Raw genomic sequence first — 19,810 nt, forward strand, 5'->3', positions numbered from 1 at the left:
CTACCCCTGATATCTCACCTTGCATCCAAACCAAAGTTTCAGCGTGCTTGTCTGACATTGCTGTCTGGATGTCTCAACGCCACCTGAAATTAAATATGACCAAAACCGAGCTTCTCATTTTCCCCCCCAAACCCACCTCCCCGCTCCCCCCATTTTCTATTTCTGTTGATGGCTCTTTCATTCTCCCTGTCTCCTCAGCTCGAAACCTTGGGGTCATCTTTGACTCTTCTCTCTCCTTCTCTGCTCATATCCAGCAGATTGCCAAGACCTGTCGTTTCTTTCTTTACAACATCCGTATAATCCGCCCCTTTCTTTCCGAGCACTCTACCAAAACCCTCATCCACACCCTTGTCACCTCTCGTTTAGACTACTGCAATCTGCTTCTTGCTGGCCTCCCACTTAGTCACCTCTCCCCTCTCCAGTCGGTTCAAAACTCTGCTGCCCGTCTCATCTTCCGCCAGGGTCGCTTTACTCATACTACCCCTCTCCTCAAGACCCTTCACTGGCTCCCTATCCGTTTTCGCTTCCTGTTCAAACTTCTTCTACTAACCTATAAATGTACTCACTCTGCTGCTCCCCAGTATCTCTCCACACTCGTCCATCCCTACACCCCTTCCCGTGCACTCCACTCAATGGATAAATCCTTCTTATCTGTTCCCTTCTCCACTACTACCAACTCCAGACTTCGCGCCTTCTGTCTCGCTGCACCCTATGCCTGGAATATACTTCCTGAGCCCCTACGTCTTGCCCCATCTTTGGCCACCTTTAAATCTAGACTGAAAGCCCACCTCTTTAACATTGCTTTTGACTCGTAACCACTTGTAATCACTCGCCTCCATCTACCCTCCTCTCTTCCTTCCCGTTCACATTAATTGATTTGATTTGCTTACTTTATTTATTTTTTTGTCTATTAGATTGTAAGCTCTTTGAGCAGGGACTGTCTTCTATGTTTGTGCAGCGCTGCGTATGCCTTGTAGCGCTATAGAAATGCTAAATAGTAGTAGTAGTAGTATTTAATCTCACTTATATTTTCAAACATGCCAGCTTGTGTGGCATACAGATGTACACAGAGGAAATAAAATAACGGAATAGCTTTTCATAGAGTAGTAATTTGGTATAAATTGTAATCAATGTGTCATTTTGAGGGGCTGGTTCAAGGGACACCCTAGCACTGTTATATTCGTGCAGAGATTGTTTTTTTTCTCCCGGTAAAGTTCTATTAAAACAGACATCATGTTATGAGAATCAGGTGCTCAACATTCAGGGTTTCTATCTATTTATTTATGGCAGTGTTATCCCATATTAAACATGAATTAGGTTGAAACGTGGGAACATTTGAAATCTTTATTTATTTTTTATTGTGCCTAGATCTAAAGTGAAAGATATGTGGGAACTTCCTCAGGAGCAAAAGGACTTTTGTTTTGTGGAATGCAGTGGTATATTATAAAAATGCTCTTATTGTTTATTACTATTATTTAAAAGAAAGATATTAAGTAATGAGGGCAGAGCTACATTCATGCAGAAGTCCAGGCTCAAGGCTAAATATGCCAGCATTCTCTAGTTCTGTGATATATATGTATTTCTTCTTCAAGTCAGTTTTCAACAGCATTTTCTCTGTTATTACCCAAATGCAAACACAATTTTAACGCTAATTAATAAGTTTTGGATGTTATTGAATTCTATTATTCTGTCACTGTAGTTTCAGTTTTGGCACAGTATAAATCATCACAAGGACAAGATATAAGAAAACCAATGGACTACATTGGGGGCTTATAGCCCATTTAGTTATGTTAAAACAAATGAGAGATCTGCATGAAAGAAAATATTTATTTTTATTATTTTGACTTAGGAAAACCACTTGTCCTTGAAACATGCTCAAAACAGAATAATCCAATTGTACAAAAGAGACGGAGTGAAGATGTGATTCCATGTGCTCCAATGAAAGGAGAGTTTAATTTTACTTCCAATCTATATAACACCAGGATTCCCAAGGCAGATTACAACAGTTAAGATGAACCCATCAGGAAACAGGATCTCCTCACTGTATTGTATAGAACAGTATAGAAAAATTAGCACAAAATACAGCCTTTATTAGTGTTGTTTCTACCAGCTACAATCATTTTTTAAGCTGTTTTAGTGATATTCAGTTTTTATTTCTTGATTTTCATATCTACATATTGGACGCTTTCAAATAAATTAAAAAGCTGTCAAGTAAAAAAAAATTTCTCTGTCCTCCACTTTTGAAGGCATTTCCTATCCAACTGGAGCAACTTTTGATTTTTTACAGCCGGACCATGGACCATGCATAGAGCAGTCCCTTATTTCTAATAATGTTTTACTATTGCTTTCAATAGCGTTTGCTATTGTTTTGGGTGTACTTGTGACTCTGCCTACTGCTAGCAAGCTACACCTACTGGCTTCGACCCATATAATGGGCTAGGTATGGCTCCCTATCCGCTTCCGCATATGGTTCAAACTTCTCCTTTTGACCTACAAGTGCATCCACTCCGCAGCTCCTCAGTACCTTTCCGCTCTCATCTCTCCCTACACTCCTCCCTGTGAACTCCGTTCGCTGGGTAAATGTCTCCTGCCGTCCCCCTTCTCCCCTACTGCTAACTCCCGGCTCCGTTCCTTCTATCTCGCTGCTCCTTATGCCTGGAATAGACTCCCTGAGCCAGTACGTCAGGCTCAGTCTCTGGCTGTCTTCGTCTAGGCTTAAAGCCCACCTCTTTGCTACTGCTTTCGACTCCTAACCATGACTCTCTTACTCAACACCCTCACTTATCACCCCTACCACTGCAATTTCCCCACCCCTAGCTGTCTGTTCGTCTGTCCAATTTAGATTGTAAGCTCTGTTGAGCAGGGACTGTCTTTTCATGTTAATTTGTACAGCGCTGCGTAAGTCTAGTAGCGCTATAGAAATGTTTAATAATAATAATAGTAGTAGTAGTAGGTAGCTTTGTACCGTCTCCTGTTCTCAATCTAACCTCCTTGTAGGCATTCTTAGCAAAGCAGGAAGCAGATCGGAGGGGTAGCCTAGTGGTCAGTGCAGTGGAATGTAAACCAAGGGACCCAGGTTCAAATCCCACTTCAACACTTATCGTGAGCCCTCCAGAAACCGGAAATACCTACCGTGCCTAAATATATAAGATAGCGGCAAGCCTGAAAGCAATTGAAGTGGTGTACAGTCAGGTGCAGTAGGTATTTTTCTGTTCCTGGAGGGAGAGTTAGTGGGTCCCTTGGTTTACAGTCCACTGCACTGACCACTAGGCTGACTTTGCTCTGCGTGGACATCTGTCTGGCTGATTTCTAGGAATGCTGCTATACAGATTTCCATATCTTTGTTTTTCCCCATTCAAAATTTGGATGTTTCAGTTTATAGAATGGATGTTTATACTGGACGTTTCCAGTTCATGGACGCCCATCTCAGTTATTTTTGATCAGGTTGTATCTTGTTCAGCAATACATGTGAGATGGACATCTATTTGGGACATTCTGACTTGGACACCCTCTTGAAAATGCCCCTCCACTGTTAGCAATACTTTTGGTTAACTTGATAATTTCATTTTGGTTAACTTGATAATTTCAACATTAAGATGTCTTCCCCTCCTCCCCCTGAGATGCAGAGCACCCTCACTCGTAACATGTGATGTACGATATGCAGATTTTATCTTCATCTTTCTTGTACTGTTTGTGGGACACAAAGCTTGGAAGTCTGTCTGGCTCTGGCCTTAATTCTGAATAACTGTGTCAAAGGCTTTGCTAAAATCTAAGTGCATACACCACATCTAGCGTTCTCCCTGAATCCATCTCTCTGGTTACCCAGTTAAAGAAATTAATTGGGTTTGTCTGACAAGACCTGTTTCTAGGGAAACCATGCTGCCTCGGGTCCTGCAGTCCAGTGGATTCTAGATACATTCCCTTCTCTTCACGTGTTAGTTTTTCTGACATCTAGGACCTCTGTTTTTGAATGTACCTTCTCCCTCATGTCCTCAGATCATCTGGCGATCAGAACATCAGAAATGCTCTCTCCATACATAGATACTCTGCATTTAAATCACCTCAATAGACCTATGTGGGGACTGTATATCAAAATCATACAGTTATGTCCCAAACAATATTGTATATTCAGCAGGAAATCATTTCAAACTCATATTTAAATATATCCAGCAAATATTTCTCAGAGTTTTATAGATATACTTATAGGGATTATCAGATTTCTATGCATCACGCAGCCATCCGAACAATAATGTTCTATCGTTTTTTCTTTTCAACGAAATGGCGCGGTGCAAATCCTCATAGAATCCCACTATTTTCACTCAAATATTTTAATTAGTTTCATCCAAAAAGGGTTTTCTCAAAATTTCTTAAAGATTGCAACTTATCTTTAATGGCAGCAGCATAAAGTTATCAGGAACCTCCGCCGACATGGCCAAGTTTCGCTGTACGCTTTATCAAGGAGGAGGCTCACTGCAAACCATCAACATAAATAAAGATAGAGATTAGACTATTTTTATAAAGGGATTCCATAAAATCTTAAACTTTAAAATAAGTAAAGTATAATATTTACCGTTGTAGCTTTCATAACGTTCCTGCATCAACAAAATGGCCGCGGCATCTAAGCACACGCCTCCCTCTTAAATAGGCTACAGCTGATCAAAGAGAGGAACTCCAGGATTGGATAGACACCCAACAGCAGCAACCAATCAAATTAGATCAGTGACCACCAGTCTATCTCAGAATTCAAACCGTCAGGATACAAAGATTTAAGTTGAAAAATCCATCTTTGCTCTTTAAAATTTAATAGTTGACCAATATTACCACCCTCCCATCCCGCACAAATGTGATCAATAATTCTCCATTTGAGGTCTGTAAATGAATGATGAAATTCTAACCAATGTTGAACTAAAGGTGCTGAAAGCACTTGATGCTTTATACGAGACTTATGTTCATTCAGACGCACCTTAATAGGTCTGCTAGATCTCCCTACATATATCTTATGGCAGGGACAAATAATAACATATATCACATTATTCGTTAAACAGTTAGTGTTTGATCTAGCATAAATCGGTCGAGACTCATCTGAATGTCGCCAAAGTACACCTTCAATAGTGGTAGCACACCACTGGCATGCTCCACATTTTGAATGGCCTACAATAGAGGAGTTAGTACATTCATAATCCAGTCTTTTATATGATAATAACTCTCCTAAGGTTTTACTACGTTTGTAAGCCCCAATCGGATGATGTGAAAAACAGTCATATATCTGTAACACCTGCCAGTGTTGATGAATACTTTTTAAAATATTAGAACTCAATGGAGAGTAAGGGAGAACAACAGTAAGTTTATCCTCTGAATCAATAGCACGATATTGTAACAGTAAGTCCCTATTGGAGAATTTTGCTCGCAAATAAGCTTTTCTAACCACTGATTTTGGATAACCTCTATCTATAAATTTCTTTATCAATTTTCTAGCTTGATCCTCAAAAGTACCCAATTCAGAGCATATTCTCCTGATTCTTAAAAATTGACTTATAGGTAAACTAGTTTTAAGATGATAAGGATGAAAACTAGAAAAATGTAGCAAGGTATTTCGAGAGGTAGGTTTCTGAAACACAGTAGTATGTATTTGATTGGATGTTTTAAAAATCCAAACATCCAAAAATTCCAAACTTTGATGATGATAGTGAAATGTAAACTTCAAATTATTCTGTAAAGAGTTCAATATATCCATAAAATGTAACAAAGATGTCTCTGAACCTTCCCAAATGAAAAAAATATCATCCAAATAACGTTTCCAATAAGAGATATTATTGAATTCCTGTAATGTATAAATCATCTGCTCCTCAAATTTGGCTAGATATAGCGTTGCCACAGAAGGAGCCAACGTGGCTCCCATTGCTATACCTGATTTTTGTATAAAAAATTGTTTTTGAAAAAAGAAATAGTTCTTCTCAATAACCAAATGAGCCAGTTTCATAAGGACTTCAGTAGAAATCCGATGAAAAGTAGAACGTTGGTCCAATATTTCGTGGATGATATTTAAAGCTGCATCCTGTGGAATAACAGTATATAAAGAAGTAACATCTACTGTAACAAAGATGGAACAGTCCCCAAGATTAACATCTTGAAGACTGCAGAGAAAATCAGTTGTATCTCTTAAATATGATTTCACTTGTTGAGCAGCTGGTTTCAAAAAAACATCCAATAATATCGAAAGTGGTTCCAAAATAGTATTGCATAATGCCACAATCGGGCGACCAGGTGGATTAATAATATTTTTATGTACTTTCGGGAGAAAATATATCCTAGGAGTGTTTGGATATTCTGAATATAAAAAACGAGCTTCTCGCGACGTTAACATACCAGCAGCAGTCCCTTCCTCAACAAGGATCTTAATTGAACGTTGTAATTCTGGTAAAGGGTCCATCAAAAGCACTTCATAGGTCTCAGCTTCATTTAATTGTCGATAGCTCTCTGACAGGTATTTGCTAGTTTCCCAGAGAACTACAGCCCCTCCTTTATCTGCCCGCACTATTAGGGTTTCACGCTGATTTTGTAATTGGATTAGGGCTTCAGACTGAACTTTGGGGAGATTAAAAATGGGAGCCGTATGCTTATATGTAATCTCTAGTTGTACCAAATCATTCAAGATGCATCTTTGAAAAGCTATTACTGACGGATCCAAATTCTCCAAAGGCATCCATGTAGATTTAGGATGAACTAAGGAGCTATCAGGAAGCGATGGATTCAGTAGAAAAAAATTTTTTAAATGTAATTTCCTAAAGAATTTATATAGCGAAACTCGCATCAAAAAGGGATCATATTTAGCTGATGGAACAAAGCCAAGTCCCAAATTTAGTAGCTGTTCCTGACCAACCGAAAGTTCATAAGATGAAACATTTATTATTGCTGAATCTGATTGGTGCGGGCTCGAGTCTGATAGTATCTGCCCGAGCCTGACACATCTTCTTGATTCCTCTGATTTTGAAATCGAGTTTGTCTCCCCCGACGGCCCCTGTAAAAAGGGCGATGGCCGTCAGAGGATGCCTGGTTTCTTCCAGACTGGAAAGTTCTTCTATCTTCCCCACTAGAATCGCTATCGCTCGTATTACCCATAAATACCGTTTCTGCTGTTGTTCTAGAGAAACGATCCTTGTTCATCCAAAAATAGATTTGATTAGAGGCATAGTCTCTTTCATCCCGTTTGAATTTTTTTATTTTAAATTGGCGAATAGACTCTTTAGTTAATTTTAATTTGGCAGTAAGATCGGCCATAGATCTTGAATATTCTTCTGCTGGTGTATTTATTTTTAATACATCCGACATGGAGGATACTTTTGATTTTAAATCCTGTTCTACTGTTGCTGTAGTTTCCACAATCAGTAGCATTAGATCCCTACTGCACTTATTCAATATCGCATTCCATTTCTTCATAAAGCCATCATCATATGTAAACAAAGATGGTGCTTTTTGCATCCTTAAACCTCTGGGGATTTTTCAACTTAAATCTTTGTATCCTGACGGTTTGAATTCTGAGATAGACTGGTGGTCACTGATCTAATTTGATTGGTTGCTGCTGTTGGGTGTCTATCCAATCCTGGAGTTCCTCTCTTTGATCAGCTGTAGCCTATTTAAGAGGGAGGCGTGTGCTTAGATGCCGCGGCCATTTTGTTGATGCAGGAACGTTATGAAAGCTACAACGGTAAATATTATACTTTACTTATTTTAAAGTTTAAGATTTTATGGAATCCCTTTATAAAAATAGTCTAATCTCTATCTTTATTTATGTTGATGGTTTGCAGTGAGCCTCCTCCTTGATAAAGCGTACAGCGAAACTTGGCCATGTCGGCGGAGGTTCCTGATAACTTTATGCTGCTGCCATTAAAGATAAGTTGCAATCTTTAAGAAATTTTGAGAAAACCCTTTTTGGATGAAACTAATTAAAATATTTGAGTGAAAATAGTGGGATTCTATGAGGATTTGCACCGCGCCATTTCGTTGAAAAGAAAAAACGATAGAACATTATTGTTCGGATGGCTGCGTGATGCATAGAAATCTGATAATCCCTATAAGTATATCTATAAAACTCTGAGAAATATTTGCTGGATATATTTAAATATGAGTTTGAAATGATTTCCTGCTGAATATACAATATTGTTTGGGACATAACTGTATGATTTCTCTCCATACATAAGCACCAGGTCCAGTATTGCTCCCTCCTTCGTTGGTGCTGTTACAAATTACAGTAGAGAATCCAGGTTCTCCATCTTCTACATGACACCAAAGCCAGGATGTTCCAGTGAAACCTGGCATATATTGAAATCACGTATCTGTAGTTCTTTCCCTTTCATAACTGTATTGTGAATGTCTTCGGTCAGATCTCTTGTCTACTTCTTCTGCCCAGGAAGAAGGCATGTATATCACATCAGCATAAATAAATGTATTAGAAACAAATATCGAGGCTTTTTTTGAAGACCTGAGGTTATGGATGGCAGGTCTGGTTGAATTTTCTTCCAAAAGTGAGTGGATGTCAAACCAAACACTAGAAGTAGAAGTTTATGGAATTGCACTGTCTGCCTACCATTAGATGTAAATTTACGTACAGGAGAAATATGATCCCAGTTTTCAGTATTTCCTACCTGTTGTGGTTCCTTAGGGCTGTTCCATGGGAGACCCACAGGCAGACAGTTACAGTAGTTAACAGTAGGCAATAATGAAAGGGTTGGCCAACTTCTTTGGATGAAACAAACAGCAGATTTGCTAAAGTCATATCAAATTGGAAAAAAAAATGTGGAAATCTGGTCGTTCATCCCAAAAGACCCTGAAATCTCCCAGGTGAAACTGGTGACAGCATTTGCAAGAGCCGTGCCCTACAGTAAACCTCAGATTTCCCAGGATTGGCCCAAAGCTGTGTTTCTTTAGCCACAGATTAATGTTGGTCAAATAGGAGTTAATGGTTTGCAAACATTGAACCAGGGTCTATCAAGGCTCACTAGCAAATAGATGAAATCTATGCAACATAAAAGGTTTATAGTCAAATATATTTTATTGAAATCAATGCTTCAACAATAGATAACAATAAATCAAAATAACATGCAACAGACATAAATGCCAACATGTACAATTAGCAAGAAAAAGTAGTATATTACTACTACTATTTAGCATTTTTATAGCGCTACAAAGCTTACGCAGCGCTGCACAAACATAGAAGAAGAAAGAGAGTCCCTGCTCAAAGAGCTTACAATCTAATAGACCAAAAATAAAGTAAGCAAATCAAATCAATTAGTGTGTACAGGAAGGAGGAAAGGAGGGTAGGTGGAGGCGAGTGGTTACAAGTGGTTACGAGTCAAAAGCAATGTTAAAGAGGTGGGCTTTCAGTCTAGATTTAAAGGTGGCCAAGGATGGGGCAATACATAGTATATCTATGTCTTTTATCCCCCCATCCTTCCTCGCAGTCCCCAACTTTGTCACATGTATACAAACACAAAAGCTATCCCATAGCTAAGATACCATTAAACTTCGATTACTCAATAAGACAGAATGAGCTTGCATAGTCAGTGTATCTAAACCAACCTGTATTATAAGTCTGTGTATTAGTTTCACTAAACGTATAAGGTAAACACCTTTGCCACCTTTAAAAATGGAGGAAAAGACTTCAGCAATGCCTGTGCCTTGTCAATTTTCTAGGCAACAGGCATCTACCATGTGAAAAACCTCCACCTCCCATTAATTACTGTTATAAAGTTTTATTTTTATATTTTTAGCCTTTTTCTCAAAATCAATGTATCCAAATAAGAAGACCTTACTTTAAGAAATGTTTTCTTAACTTTTCTCCCTCTTGTTTCCACCGAAAGTCTCTCCGTCCGCAGAGAATCCACAGAATAAGTTGCAAAATCATGATTCCACAGGTTGACAATCTGTTGTAAAGGGTCCATTTCCTGTAGGCTTTTAAGTCCCTCATAATATCAACCCTTCAAGCTCTTAGTAACAGCAGGGAGAGGCCAATATTCATCAAAAGAGCATTCTTTTGAAAATCAGCACTATATATTTTCCTTAAAGAATGTACATAATGTCTAAGTTGCAAGTATGAATACCATTCTCCACGGGGGAGGGGGGGATTTAAGTATGTTGTGAAGAAACAGTGTTTTTAAGCCTGTAAAATGTATTGGATATTCTCCTGCCTAAATTAATTCTGAAGTGTATTTCTTTAGTTTCTCCAGCAGATGGTGTAAGTTTATGCTTAAAGCTGTAACAGAGGACTAACTTCTCTTTCTTTTAGTTGTCACACAGATAATAGGAAGTGCTTGTAGTGATGTAACCAGTTTTTATTTGAAACTTGAGTGTTCTGGGCTCTGATTGGCCTGGAGTTTGAAATTACCCACCAGATGCTGGCTGTTGCTTCAGTTTTAGCCCGGGAGAAGAGAGAGAGCTCTCCCCAGATACTTTCTAGGAAGTATGCAAAGGTTTAGTTAGTTTTCTAATTGATCCATTTTTCAGTTACTTAAATGCACATTTTTTGTCCACTGTTCCAAGTTCTGAGAATAAACACACTTGTTTGTTCGTTCTGCCTGTCTGGATTGATAAAGAATCCTGGTAGTTTGTGTGTTGGGTCTGTGAGTGCTTTCTGGGAACTGTGCGACCACTGGGAGTCTGGCTCCAGTAACCTAGAAATCACTGGGGATAATTTGAGAGCGGGAGACTTGCCCAGAGGCGGTTGTGACCCATTTGGTGGGAGGAGGGTGCTAGTGTAGAGGACAAGCGGCAGGTGCAGGCGGACCTCAGCATTGCTGGGGATAGACCCTCCTAAGTGCCGCAGGGTAACCCCAGGCAGGTGGCTAGGCGTTTTGTGACATATTTTCCAGTATCATCATCCAACAGAGTAACCTCATCCTCCTCCACTAATTGACATCTTCAGCCCATTATTACTCCAACTTTTATAAGAATAATTGGACATCTCCACGGGTAAAGACAGCATTGCTTAGGAGTGGTAAATAAATTGAGCAGTGTGATTGAAGACCAAAGCGCTTCTTCAGCAAAGTCCAAGCCCATCGTAATGGACGTAACGATAAATTATACTTAGCATGAATTAAGTGTGGTTTTTCCAATTTTACATCACAGAATTATGAGGTATCGAAAAACCAGTCTCTTATATAATGCAAATGACAAGTGCCACAATGCGCTGTAATATTTGGGAGGCCTAAGCTACCGTCCTTTTTCAAAAGCTGTAGTTGAGTAATGCTTTAGTCTTGGTTTCTTCTCTCCCCAAAGAAAACGCTGAATGGTGGTCTTCCAATTTTGTAAGACTTTAGGTTTTAATATAAGAGGAAGGTGTTGCGTGAAATATGACCATTTAGGTAATATGATCATTGTAATCTACCCCCAAAGAAATTGGAAGAAATTACCATTTCCTACAAAGGGTATGTGTCTTCTAATAATCGAGTGGGAGAGCACAAAGGAGTAGGGTGTATGAGGCTCTTTTCAACAACGAGAGACCAGGAGACTAGTGCCCAACACTAAGACTCACTACGGTGCCGTGTTTCGACTTTTTTCCGTCTGCGTCAGGAGTCTGTAGATGTGCAGCCTGATAGAACAAGAGATAATTGGTACACTCTTCAGAGCTAAAAGCAGTGCTTGTGTCTGAATCCAAAGTATGTGAATAGATAAGGAAGATGAAGGGGGAAACATAAAGGTTTAATCTACATATTTAACAACGGAAAGGACAAAAGAGAGCAACCAAGGAGCTGACTTACCTCATCACCCCATTTAAACTATGCTAAGGTTGTGGAGCTGGCTTGAGTATCCTTATGATTCACAGTATGAAAAGCAGCTGATAGATTTCAACACAGCAGCTGCTCCTTCCCTGTCCAAGCCACACTATAAATTATCCTTCAAGGCTGTTAATACTGTTGCTCATCTAAGTGATTAATATGAAGAAAATGCAGTGGCTTGTTGTAGACAGGGTGAGTGAATGCTGAGCTCAGGAATCCTGCATTAGGGTGACAGCCTCCAGTAGAGTGCCAAAGTACATTCCTTCCCTTCGCACCTGAAATTTCTATCCACTCTGCATCTCTTTCATACAGAATGTTTAATTTGTTTGACTCAATTCCCTCTTTAACATATAGTGCAACCCCCGCATCCAATTTCGCCCACACTATCATTGCAATATAGTTTGTACCCTGTTAACAACAGATATCGTGGAATTAGAAAAGGTTCAAAGAAGCGCGATCAAAATGATAAAGGGGATGGAACTCCTCTCATATGAGGAAAGGCTAAAGAGGTTATGTCTTCAGCTGGGAAAAGAGATGGCTGAGGAGAGATATGGTTGAGATCACATACCATGTAAAATGAGTTTATCTTGTTGGGCAGATTGGGTGGACCGTTCAGGTCTTTATCTGCCATCATTTGCTATATTACTATGGGGCTCATTTTCAAAGTACTTAGACTTACAAAGTTCCATAGGTTACTATGGAACTTTGTAAGTCCAAATGCTTTGAAAATGCACCTCTATATCTACAAAATCCTGAGTGGTGAAGAACAAGTAGAAATGAAATAATTTTTTTTACTCTTTCAAAAAGTATAAAGACTAGGGAACACTCAATGAAATTACATGGAAATACTTTTAAAACAAATAGGAGGAAGTATTGTTTTCACTCAACCGATAGTTAAGCTTTGGAAATCATTGCTGGAGGATGTGGTAATATCTGTTAGTGTATCTGGGTTTAAAAAAGGGTTGGACAAGTTCCTGGAGGAAAAGTCCATAGTCTGCTGCTGAGACAGACATGGGGAAGCTACTTCTGTCCCTGGGATTGGTAGCATGGAATGTTGCTAATAATTGGGTTTCTGCCAAGTACTTGTGATCTGGATTGGCTACTGTTGGAAACAAGATACTGGGTTATATGGACCATTGGTCTGCCCCGGTATGGATGTTCTTATATTTTTTTATGTTTCAGTGTTTTATTGATGACAAATCAGACATCACAATTTTGCTTTTGCACAACAGTTACAAAACATTCTTAGTATTTCAAAGCTGGAGCATAGCAAAAATAAACAGATGTATAATATTGCTGACAGTCCTCAAATTTTTTAATTTTAACCCCCCCCCCCTCCCCCATGTTTTATTCCCCTTGTGATTGAGTCTATACAATAAACTGATCAATATATAAAGTGGGTGTAACGACAGTCCAAATGGTGGCCTATTACAGGAGTCATTCTACAATTCAATATAAAGCATTGCGAGCAGTAAAGGGCCTTGTGTCTGATAGCCCTTCACCAATAGACCTCTCCCCTGTTAAGAGCACTTTTGTAATCGCATGGTGCATCTGTTCCCGTCTTACCTTCCTTGCACCCATTAAACTGTCAATTCCTTTTTGATCTTATTGTTCCCCCTTCTTCCCACCCTCCCTAACCCCCCCTCACCGCCCCACTGCCCTCCCACCCACTCTCCCTTGTATTTAACAAAGTATTCTCAAGAGCCTCTGATAGATCTCCACAGTACTTAACAGGTGTTGACCAGCAAACTTCTCCCTCTAGGGCTCAGCATTCGTATATACGGGGCCCAAATCTGGAGGAATTGCTTTTTACATTTGGCTGACCTTTTTGCATCTCGGGCTTCCCACGAGGCCGGAAGATGTGCTTGATTCCTCCAGTGCCAGTAGGCAGGTGCCTCCATGGAGGTCCAGCATTGCATAATACACTTGCGAGCCACCAAACTCAGTTTCCTACATAGATCTTATATTTTTTAAATTATTGCTATATCTTTGGCAAGTTCTGTTTATTTTATTTATTGCATTTGTATCCCACATTTTCCCACCTATTTGTAGGCTCAATGTGGCTTACAATACGTCATGAATGGTGGAAATATATAAGAAAATAGACATTTAGTGTTGCAGAAGGATCTTGGGTAACATGATAATGATGAAACATGATAGTAACATAACAAGCAGATATTATAAGACAGTTCTGAACATATGTGGAGGAGTGGTGTATGTTCACATTTGTTGATCTGTGTGGTATGCCTTATTAAAGAAATGGGTCTTCAGTAGTTTGCGGAAGTTGGTTAGTTCGTAAATCGTTTTTAAGTTGCGCGGCAGTGCATTTCATAACTGTGTTACTCACTCAAGCCCACCCCAGCACTAATTTAGTATCTAAATTTCTTAATTTAGCTACCTTTCTTGTGTGTTGCTGTCTTTAGTGCAGTGGATTTTGATCCTGGGGAACTGGGTTCAATTCCCATAGCAGCTCCTTGTGACTCTGGGCAAGTCACTTAACCCTCCATTGCCCCTGGTACAAATAAGTACCTGTATATACTATGTAAACCACCTTGAATGTAGTTGAAAAAAACCACAGAAAGGCGGTTTATCAAGTCCCACTCCTTTCCTTAGACTTTAGGAAATGATTCATTTGTGGTCCTGGGAATAAATCATTTTTCTCTTGCAATTTAGCTGAGGGCCTCTAGGGGGCAGATGGTGATTTTTGTTGGTCAGGAAACAGCAGTGTTAATTTTTGATATTTTTTGTTTACTCTTTCACATCTTTTTTTTTTCCATCTTTTTCCTAAATCTGTTTCCTTTTTATGTATATTTAAATGTGATAAGTGCATTATGGAATTTATATGGAAAATATTTGTCCAGTTAATGTGAAGAAGTTAACAGAACATAGTAACATAGTAGATGACGGCAGAAAAAGACCTGCATGGTCCATCCAGTCTGCCCAAGACAAACTCATATGTGTATACCTTACCTTGAATTTGTACCTGTCCTTTTCAGGGCACAGACCGTATAAGTCTGCCCAGCAGTATTTCCCGCCTCCCAACCACCAGTCCCGCCTCCCATCATCGGCTCTGGTACAGACCATATAAGTCTGCCCTCCCCTATCCTAGCCTCCCAACCACCAACCCCTTTTCCCCTCACCTGCTCCGCCACCCAATTTCAGCTAAGCTTCTGAGGATCCATTCCTTCTGCACAGGATTCCTCTATGCATATCCCACGCATGTTTGAACTCCGTTACCGTTTTCATCTCCACCACCTCCCGCGGGAGGGCATTCAAAGCGTCTACCACCCTCTCCGTGAAAAAATACTTCCTGACATCTTTCCTGAGTCTTTTAAATTTCCTGCGCTGGTGACTAGCTTTCTTCGTGTCTGGCTATTAGTCTGCCGGTTAAAAGGAGAGGAGGGATTGGAGTCAAGGTGGTTTAACTGGGTGAGTCTGCTTGAAAGACTTGTTGTTCCATAGTTGATAGCCTTTATTGGGTTAACTTTAACCAATGATTATTTGCTTCACCGACTTAACTTCTCATGTCTTTGAATATTTGGTTAAAAGTAACTTATTGTTGGAATGTGACATCATCCAGCAAAATGGCTGCCTACCTGCCTAGCTCCAGCTCGAAAGTGAGAATCGCTTGCTCCCCTCCATGGGCATCTTCTCTTCTCTCCCCTCCCCTCCATGGGCACCACCTCCTTTGTTTTTTCCATCCCCTATTTCTCTCTCTCTGCTTTTTCTCTCAGCAAATCTTCCTGTGCTCCTGAACCCCAAACCCTCCCCCCTCCACTGTGGTCCCCATTTATTCTTTCTCCCCCCCCCCCAAATCTTTCTGTACTCCTGACCCACAACCTTATCCCCCTCCCTGCAATCCCCATTCTCTTTCTCTCGAATCATTGCCCCCCCTCCCAAATCCATGTTCTCTCTTCTATCTGCACCTTTTGGGCCCTACGACTTTGCCCTTATTACTGCAGGCATTCTTCTTTCAGCTGCCAGAAGCCTCCCTCTATAGCGGCCCAGCCAGAAGCAGAAAGCTCTGTCAGAGGAGATGAGGCGCTAAAGAGAGAAGCTTCCAGCAGCTGAAAGAAGCAGCATGCCTTCAGTTCTACAGCGCTAAAGGCAAAGTCAGAGGGTCCCCTAGAGGGGCAGGTAGAAGGAGAGAGGGAACAGCCTTTTACTTCAGTGGGCCACCTCTTCTGCTTCCTAGAGCCTCTTCTATCTTGCCCCAGTCCCGAAGTACCTCGGACTCATACCTCCGCGTCGCTGGTGCATGACTCCATCTTCCCCACAATGCTTGGCAGCCTTGGGAGCACAGCAGCAGGGCCAACCCAGAACCCAGCAGTATGTCTGCAGCCCAGGTGAGCCTGTGAAAGGGAGAAACGCTGGATTGTTCTGGTTGAAGGAGAGAGTCCTGTCGTTAATGTGGGTTAAAATTTTTAATGCAAGTTCATTTATTTTATTTGTTACGATTTATTTATTGCCATTTTGAAGGAATTCACTCAAAACAGTGTACAATAAGAATAAATCAAACATGAGCAACAGACAATTACAGCAGTAAAAACATTCAAATAACAATACAAAGTACGGCATAGTATACTACTTACAATATCAACAGTACGTAACATAACATTTTTATTGACAGTGTAGGGTATAAGCAAAGATGGAACATATAGATAGGTAAGAGAGTAAGAGGAGTTAGAAAATAAGGTGACTCATTTAAAGAAAGGTACAGATGAGGTCAGAAAGATGGTTAAATATTATCCCAGCTAGGGTGGGAGTGAATACATACGTACATAAGTATTGCCATACTGGGAAAGACCAAAGGTCCATCAAGCCCAGCATCCTGTTTCCAACAGTGGCCAATCCAGGTCACAAATACCTGGCAAGATCGTGAAAAAGTTCAATACATTTTATGCTGGTTATCCCAGAAATAGCAGTGGATTTTCCCCAAGTCCATTTAATAATGGTCTATGGACTTTTCCTTTAGGAAGCCGTCTGGCAATGAATTCCTGAGTTTAATTACACATTGAGTGAAGGAGTGTGGTAGCCGTGTTAGTCCACTCTTAAGGTTATCAATAGAAATCAAACAAAATAAAACATGGAAAAGAAAATAAGATGATACCTTTTTTTATTGGACATAACTTAATACATTTCTTGATTAGCTTTCGAAGGTTGCCCTTCCGATCTGAGGAAGAAGGGCAACCTTCGAAAGCTAATCAAGAAATGTATTGTTATGTCCAATAAAAAAGGTATCATCTTATTTATTTTGTTTGATTTCTATTGATAACATTGAGTGAAGAAACCAGTTGTTGAACCAGTCAGTCACTTTAGGTCCCATACCGAGGGCACTCAGTTTATCAGTTGCCTGTACGGAACCGTGTCAAAAGCTTTGCTAAAATCCAAGTACACATCTAGAGCTCCTCCCACGTTCAACTGTTTGGTCACCCAGTCAAAGAAATCAATTAGATTTGTCTGACATGACCTGCCTCTAGAGAAGCCATGTTACTTTGGGTCCTGCAGTCCATTCGATTTGAGAAACCTCACGATCCTCTGCTGTAGAAGTGTTTCCATTAGTTTACTCACCACTGAGGTCAGACAGACAGGTCGGTAATTCCCAACCTCCTCCAGACTTTTGCTCCTGTGCAAAGGGACCACATTAGCCCTTCTCCAGTCCTCTGGGACCACTCCAGCCTCTAAGGAAGCACTGAAGATGTCAGACAGCGGTGCCACCAGAACATCTCTGAGTTCCTTCATTACCCTCGGATGTTTCCCATCAGGCCCCATCGCTTTGTCTAATTTTAGTTTATGAACATGAACACGTGTTAAATGTGCACCCTAAACAAAATATATCTTACCAAATCTAACATACATTATTCTGTCAAAATGTTTTAAAAAAACTACGCCTTCTTTGAAGCTTTATGAAAAAGTTAAGTTCAGCAAATGTCTGATGGTAATAAATTCCAAGTTTCAACCACACAATAACAATAAGATCTTTAATCCACCCATTTATACACCTAATTGATCGATCATAATTACGATTTCCAATCTGTCTGCCCAACATCCTAATTAGGGAAATTCTCAGGCACATCCCCATGCAAAGTCTTAAAAACCAGACAGCACAACTTAAACTAAACACGTAGAATCCACAGGGAGCCAAAATGTAGATCCAGAAACAAAGGAGTAATATAATCATATCTTGAGCCCTGATATATGATCCTCGCAGCTGTGTTTTGTACTACGGATCGAAGTTTCCGCATGAGTTTTGCTGAAATCCAGAATAAATGGAGTTGCAATAGTCCAACAAGGACAAAACAGTAGATTGAACGAGCACTTTAAAATGTTGATGAAAAAAATAGGAGCAAACCAAGTGCAACTGTCGCAATTTAAAAAAGATTTTTGTACTACATAATTAACTTGTTTTTGAAAATTCAACGAAGAATCCAGAAAAACACAAAACACTTTAGGGGTTGTATGAATTTTAAAGCACACCCCATCAACTGTTCGAAAAATGGGCGTCCTTCTCTTTCGAAAACCCGCCTGTTAATATCCAATGTGTTTATGTTTCTGAGGTCCATATTCTAAAGCATGTAAATGTATTTATTTTATTTATTTATTAGGTCTTACCGCCTTTATGAAAGAATTAACTCAAGGCGGTGTACAGTAAGAATAAATCAAACATGAGCAATGGGCAATTACAGCAGTAAAAATATTCAAATAACAATACAAAGTATGGCATGGTATACTACTTGCAACGTCAGCACAATATGTAATAAAGCATTTTAATAGACAGCCAAGGGTAAATGATCGATGAGGGGTCCACCACATTAGTGCTTTCTAAAGAAAGATCATTGTGGCCCATGTATCTATCTGAAAAGTGGGTGGTGCCACCTATCAGTGGCGTAGCCACAGGTGGGCCGGGGCCCACCCACTTATGGCTCAGGCCCACCCAACAGTAGCACATGTTTAGAGGTAACTGCTGAGGGTCCCAGGTTCCGCCAGCTGAAGACTTCCCCTTGATGGTTATGCAAATGCTACTGTCCATGATACCGGAACCTGCACATGCTCAATTTTCAGTGCATGCCTGCTGCAGACTGCCAAGGTGGAAAGAAGAGTTTTCCCACCAGCTGAGATTTTTTTTTTGGTGGTGAAGGAGGGGGAGAATACTTTTGGTGCCCACCCACTTGTTGCCTAGGCCCACCTAAAATCTGTTGTCTAGATGTATAACGTCTGCATTTTAGATGTGATATTCAGCTGCTAAATGTACAAATTATGTGTATAAACTTGAAACATCTGACAGAGATATTCAGTAGTGCTGAATTTATATCTGATTTGAAAATATCTAAATCTTGTACATTGACTGTGTGGCTGAACAGTGACATCTCTGTGTCTCAGGGTCAGGAGATGTGGCTTGTAGTTGCTCGGTGATGATCCTGGAATCATGTGCACTGCTGGGCTTTGGCGGGGGGATGATTTCTGGTTGAATTCTAGGGAGAATTGCGTCCTGGTGGTGGGGTCTTCAGCGTTTTGGCTTTTCACAGGATCTTAGGCAGGGTGTGGGTGTGTGGGTTTGAGAAGGATCTGTCCTGAAGAGTTGTACGCAGCCTCTGGACACATCCTACTGTTTAACGTTTATCTTTCCAGCACTGATCGATCTCTCTCTTCTGCTCAGTGGTGTCAGCAAAGCCCAGAACTCATGGTCGGCACTCAAAAATAAGTTTGTATGTGGAAGTGACGGTGGATGGCCTCTCCAGTGAAACCAAAAAGACAGGAAAGCAAAATGGAAGCTCCGAACTTTTCTGGAACGAAAGCCTCATTTTGTAAGGACCTTTAAAGCGTTTGTTCCCTTATCTTAGCTTATAAGTGTTCTGGGTCTCAGCAAATGTAGGACTTAAAAAGGCAGAAACATACCTCCCCCTAAGTGGTAAGGGATATGTGAAAAGGGGGCTTCCTAGCCCTCCTCCTTTCACTGTGTAAGGTTTGTGATGAGAGGATTCATAGCCCCCAACCCACTCTGTAAGGGACATGAGGGGGGTATTCATAGCCCCCCCACT

At 40.3% G+C, this 19,810-nt stretch overlaps 1 protein-coding gene across 1 annotated transcript in view; it reads left to right on the forward strand.

Moving 5' to 3' along the window:
* WWP2 (WW domain containing E3 ubiquitin protein ligase 2) overlaps positions 1–19,810 on the forward strand; it is a 169,918-nt gene that overhangs the window by 18,338 nt on the left and 131,770 nt on the right. Inside the window, exon 3 of the mRNA XM_030204668.1 lies at positions 19,429–19,576. Coding sequence (XP_030060528.1) covers positions 19,429–19,576 — 148 coding nt within the window. The remainder of the gene's footprint in view (positions 1–19,428; positions 19,577–19,810) is intronic.

This window comes from Microcaecilia unicolor, chromosome 5, assembly GCF_901765095.1.
Source record: "Microcaecilia unicolor chromosome 5, aMicUni1.1, whole genome shotgun sequence".
NCBI lineage: Eukaryota > Metazoa > Chordata > Amphibia > Gymnophiona > Siphonopidae > Microcaecilia > Microcaecilia unicolor.